Here is a 6,087-nt window from a genome sequence, read left to right on the forward strand (position 1 = left end):
AACCACCCCATCACCACTCCTCCCCCGCCCCCAAGTATTATTTGCTTACCTTCAACAGGGAAAAATAATGTTCCTTCCACCCGTGGAAATGAGGCTTCATACTCAGGAGAATTATAGAGCAAACAGTTTAAAGTAGAATCAGTTGGCAGAGTTGAAATCCATGAAGAGAGGTGAGGTTCCCTTGACAGCTTTCTTTCACTACCAAGCAGTGTTTCCCCAGCTTTAGTAAAATCCTGGCTGAAAGTTTCAAATGGCAAGACAGTGCCTCCTACATGGTGGAGCAGTTCACATACTGTCCAGTACCCAAGGTGGTCCGGAGATTCCCACAACTAAAATAAAAATTACAAAGAATCTTGGGTTATTGTAAGTTAGGCATTCATAAAGCTAAGGGAAATCAGGAGAAAGTAAAGTTGATATGTACATGAAAGGATCAAATTACACAATTAATGTATTTGTTGAACCAAACACAAATAATGGTCAGCATCCCATTACTTGAATAACTGCTATATAATATGCCTTCAAGAAAGCACCTATTTAGTGAAAATAGCACTTCAATTCTATCTTCTGTCAAGGAACAGAAGTGATGCAACTCACGAGGGATAAATCATAAAACGTTAGAAGGAATGCAAAGTCATTACACATTAATAAAAAAAATCATGTCCTCCACAACACAACAGCGGCCAAGTGTCACAGGAGAGAGGCAGGAGCACCTCCCTTAGAGGGTGATCACCACTGACTCACCCACCCTGCCGGCACCCACGGGTCTGTGTGGAGACCAAACAGGTCTTCTCAGTTCTATCTTCAGTGTTTTCACTAAAGTCTGGACTCTTAACTGCAGCTTACAGAGTCTGTGCTCTGCCTCCAATCTTTCCTCCTTTGTTTTAAGAAGTATTCTTCGAAACTACATATCCGATCATGCTACTTCTGTAAAAACTCTGAAGGGCTTCCCGCTGCCCTACAGTATAGCCATAAAGCCCTTTACAGCCCAGCTCTAAACAATATTTCCAAACACATTATCCTTCCCTCACCCATCCCTACCTTCCAGGCACACTGAACCATTTGCTGTTTCCTGAACATGCCACATTTTACAATGCTTCCATGTTTTTGCCGGTTCTGTTCGCTGTGTATTCCCCTTCCATCTTCACCAACTGGATGCTTATTATACTTCATTATCTAGCTCAAACCCTGCTGTCTCTGTAAAAGCCATTCCTCATTCCTTCACACATAGCTGACTCTTGGTCCAACCTTCTTTCAGCAAACTTTTATTGAGCAACCTTTATGTGCCATTGAGATAGGCTGGGACATGGGACCCTTTATTGGAGTGCTTGCACCTGGACAAACGAATACAAAGAAACTATAAGGGACTAAAAATAACTGCATGCAGTCAGGACAATTATGAATAGGATACAAAAAGGCCACAAATCAACTGCCATTTCTGAGGTGCTGAGAGCAAAAGCAGGGTACTGAGCATGATCCCTGCACACAGCCCCAAGGGGGTGCACAGACCACCTAAGCTACGCCTCCTGCCCAGCCCACCAATGTGGTGGGCTACACCCCCATTTAAGGAACCAGGCCCCCGCCCCTCTCTGGGGAGTAGGAAGGGCCCCTGTTTCTTGTTCTTGCTCCCTTGTGCAGCACGAGTCCCAATAAAGCCTTGCCTGCATTTCTCATCTGGCCTCTTATCAATTTCTATTGCTTAAAGAGTCCAAGGACCCAGGTTGATAATACCATGAACTAGAAAGATATAGTCCCTGTCTTCTATGATCTTAAAGTCAAGGGTGGGGTGAGTAAAAAAGCAATAACATGAAATATTTAACTCACAATCACAATATGCCATGACAATATTCAGGTACTATGGCAACATGAAGGAGAACCTACCCTAGAATACACTGATCATGCTGCTTTGCCTACTCCACAGGTGAGTTGACAACTGTGAACCATAAATTGCTATGTGAATGTGAAAAATCAGAACTGGAAGGGTCTTCTAGGTCCTCTCCAAACTTTCCATTATATTGAAGTTCAGAGGGTGCCCCAGTTCACAGCAAGGCAATGACAGTCCAGTCTAAGAACCCACAACTCTCTTGGATAGTGCTTTTAAAATGAGGATCGTGATCCTGATGAACTTGGATGGACCCTATGATGAATCAACTGAATGGTTTAAGATCAGTGTTAAAGAAAAAAAACCCGGAAAGAAAATATCAGAGCACAACAGAAACTATCACATGTAGTGAAGATAAGCAATGTACTGCCAAACTTTTGTTTTGGTTATGCCTATCAGTTTGGAAAATGCTGTGGTAGATTAATCAATTAGTATTTGATGTTACCACCCATATATCCACACCTGTGCTCACTGCCAAGGGGGAGAATGGTAAGCCTGTTCAGGTATCATAGATCCTGATTAGGATTTTCTGCCAAAGGGAAACAAAAAATTTGTTGAAATTATTTCAGTCAGAGGACCGGCCAGGAAAAAAAAATTGCTTGGCAAATGAAAAGTAAAACTTTAAAAGGAGCTGAAAAGGACATCAGCTTTGATTAAAAATATATGAACATGATAAAAAAAAAAACCCACAACCAGTATATAGAGTATGGCTACATTTTTCATTTTTATGTACATTATGGGCTAAGTAACAGACAAGTCCTAGTGGTAGTTTCAAATTTAGGGATTTATAAATGTCCACAAGACTATAAGCTCCAAGACAGCAGGGACCACATCTGTCTGGCTCACTAATGGTGCACCCAGTACTCAGCATACCTCGCAGTTTGTTCAACAACAGGTATGTGTTGAGTAAATCAGGGGCATAAAGTGGAAAATGTGAGAGAGGTCTCTTATGCTCCCTTCTATCCTATATCTTTGCAAGAGTTCCGTGTGCTTGGAGTCCCTCCTCCCTGAGTCTGTTTCTCCCAGTTTTACTTCCCAGACTGTAAACTCCACATGGCAGGCCCTGGAATTTCTCTTCTCTTCTCTCTACCCTCGTAGTGAGAGCTCCCCAAGGACAGAACCTAAGTCTCCCTTTTGCCTCCACAGTGTGGCTAGGCAGAGGCTTTTGAACAGGAAAAGACAGATCTACACCAGAAAAAAAATTCCAGAAAAGCTTAAGATTATCTGATGGGCTTTTTCTTATGGGAAACAACATAACAGATGTAAGAAGCCTCAGAGAAGACCCATCTCCACAGATGATGGGATGCGCGAACTGGAAGAATCTTTAAAAAGATCCTGTCAACCTACTTATTTTAATGCCATTCAGAAAAAAGAAAAAGAATCTCCAAGCCCAATCTGCTAAGACTTATTTCTAGCCAGTATTTGATAAAATACAATTCCAGCATAAAGTCTTTGATGTGATTTAATATCAACTATCCCAAATCGAGCCCTTATGTGTTGTGTATTGTGTCCAACACTTGATTTGCTGCCTTAAACAAACTAAGTTATAGGATTCCATTTTCTCCGTCAATGTTTACCATTCCCTTAAACACTTTTGCCTTTTCCTTTTCTTTTGACCAGCCACTGCTGCCTTACGTTGCATTTGCTAAGTCTTCCTTAGGCTTTGCATGTGAAAGCAATTTGTAAATTTTAACCCACTATATCATTATTTGTGTTAAGTATCTGCTCATTTCCCATTTGCAACCTTGCAATTTAACCCACCCCTGCTTTAGTGACATATGTTTCCAACAGATGCAATCACATCTTTCACCTGGTTAAGCCACTTTCCCAACAATTAGAACAAAGTTTGAATTTATTACCTTGGCCCTACAGATATGCCCCTGCTACCTTCTAACTTCCTCTCCTACCGTGCTTGCCCTTGCCTACTAGGTTTCAGCATTCCTTGCCTTTTTGTTTCTGAAACAAACTAGGCTCATTTCCAGCTCAAATCTTTACACTGGCTCTTCTCTTAGCCTGGAATGTTCTTGCCCAACCTTCACTATCCTCCTCCTTCACCATTCAGTTCTCTGTTCAAAAAGGCCTTCCCTGACTACGACCCTATTTACAACTGTCTCCTGCTTCTACTTCCTCTGCCCCACGGTCAGCCCCTTACTCAGCTTTATTTTCTTGAGAGCATTATTTGAAATCCTATCACTTGTTTATCTGTTTAATCTGTTAACCATACCTGTCTAATATATCTTCCCCCGGAAGGTAAACTCCACTTTGCTGACCACCGCATCCCCAGCAGCTAAAACAATGTAGTCGGTACTCAATGTAGTGGCTCCTCAAATGAAGTTATTTATTGACAAAATGAAGTGACAGGAAGAAAATGATGGAGGTAGAAATTTATACTTAAGCACTGGAGCAGGGGCTCCACTGCCTCAACGAAAATCCAAATTAGCCACTTAGGACTGTAAGTACATACGAATTTGTTCATTTGGTCAACAAATATTTACTGAACACCTATAACAAGCAACGACACATCTGCAGGAGATACAGCGATGTGTGTGCCTGCCTCTGAGGTTATTTCTAGGCTAGATGGAAGGTGAGGGAGTGCACGACTGGAACATATAATGGAGAAAGGGTAAGTGCCACAAAAGTGTTTGGAAATTCAGAAGTTGAGATTGAGTAGTTGCCATGTGGGCAAAGGCCCTAAAGAATGAGTGTGATTTAAACTGGCACAGAAGAGAGAGCAGTGGCGTTTCACTGCTAAGACAAAACAAGCCGTCAAGGCCTGTTGGCCAATTAAACTGTTTCAACAGTCTGGAATAAGGGTCGTGTGTAGGAAAGATTAAGTCTGGGAAGACAAATAGGGCCCAAATTGTGAAGGACCTCAAACGCGTTGACTCAGTAGGTACCGAGGACCTACCTATCCCGTTGTGATGAATGTCCCTCTTTGTGACCCCAGAACTTTCCTTCTGAAAGGACACCTGTTGGTCATGTTAGTCTCATTCTGGGTTCACGGGCTGCTCTGCAGACGCTGTCAAGTTCTGGTTCATCAGCACCAGCACCACGCACTAAAATCTGAGTTCGCTGTGTAATCTTACCTTAGGCCACTCGGTGGTATCCACCCAGTACAAGGTGATTTTTCGGGTTATCATGACTTCCTGGACTCTCTTGGGCAGCAACTTGTCCATCACCTGCTTAGGAGTAGGCGGCAGGCGCTGGGCCTGGGCCTCGCACCCGGACACGAACTGCAGCAGCTCCCTCTGCGAATGCGGACAGGGGGCTAGGAGGAAGACGGCGTTCACAAAGCCGCCGAGCGCAGACTCGGCCTCCTTGGCCTCACCCTCCACGACAAGCAGTCTCCTCCCGCTGCTACGCAGAATCGGCTTCGTGGGCGATGTGATCTCGGGCCGGTCCCACTGATAGTCTAGCAGCGCCTCCATAAGGGCACTGTGCGTGTGGGTGGCCCTGGGCGCCGGGCCCGGCAGGTGGGCGCCGTGGGCGCCATCCCCGAGCCTGGCCTCCAGCTCCTCCTCAAAGTCCTCCCAGGAGCGGACCCCCAGCTCGCGGAAGTCAGACACGCGGGAAGGTCGGCTCCGCGCACCCTGAGAGTCAAAGAACCTGAAGGCCCAGCGGACCCTGGCCAGGCCGAACCGGCAACTCAGGTAGGTGAGGAGGCGCAGGGCGACCCGCCGGACCGGGCTCTCACCAGCGGCGCCTCCCGCGGTATCCAGCAGCAGCATTACGTTGTGACAGCAGGCCATGTCGGCCGCGCAGCCGCCTCAGGGTTAGAGCCAGGGCCGGCGCCGCTCTCTCCTAGGCCCTCGCTTCAGAGAACCAGCACCATTCTCTGCTTCTCTCAAGGACCCAGATCGAAAGCCTCCCGCGCTCTCCAAGGGCTGCTGGCATTGGCGGAGCTAACCCCCAAGGTCAGCTCCCATTGGTCGCTTGCCTTACATAAGTTACGTGAGCAACTTTCATCCTTGGCGCTGATTGGAAGGGTGATGGAGAAGAACCCTGCTTGATTGGTGGACTGCGGGACGGCGGGCGGGACGCTGTGTTCCGGGAGAAACTTAACGTTCATTGGCCTGGGCCTTCGTTTTAAAATTTAAAGAGGTGGTGCTGGGGGCCTGTGGCTTTAAGTTTCTCTTTTCCGAAGGAGGATTGGCTCCGTGCGATTGTACTGGGAGAGGTTTACTAAGACGTTGAAAATAGTAGGGGAA

General features: G+C 45.9%; 1 protein-coding gene across 1 annotated transcript in view; it reads right to left on the reverse strand.

Moving 5' to 3' along the window:
* The window catches only part of TICRR (TOPBP1 interacting checkpoint and replication regulator), a 45,300-nt gene extending 39,581 nt beyond the window's left edge, over positions 1 to 5,719 (reverse strand). Inside the window, exons 1-2 of the mRNA XM_036840258.1 lie at positions 4,966 to 5,719; positions 50 to 329 (exon numbers count right to left, since the gene is read on the reverse strand). Of these exons, the coding sequence (XP_036696153.1) occupies positions 50 to 329; positions 4,966 to 5,628 (943 nt within the window). The 5' untranslated portion in view covers positions 5,629 to 5,719. The remainder of the gene's footprint in view (positions 1 to 49; positions 330 to 4,965) is intronic.
* Positions 5,720 to 6,087: the final 368 nt, after the last annotated feature.

The sequence above is a fragment of the Balaenoptera musculus genome, chromosome 2 (assembly GCF_009873245.2).
Source record: "Balaenoptera musculus isolate JJ_BM4_2016_0621 chromosome 2, mBalMus1.pri.v3, whole genome shotgun sequence".
Classification (NCBI taxonomy): Eukaryota; Metazoa; Chordata; class Mammalia; order Artiodactyla; family Balaenopteridae; genus Balaenoptera; species Balaenoptera musculus.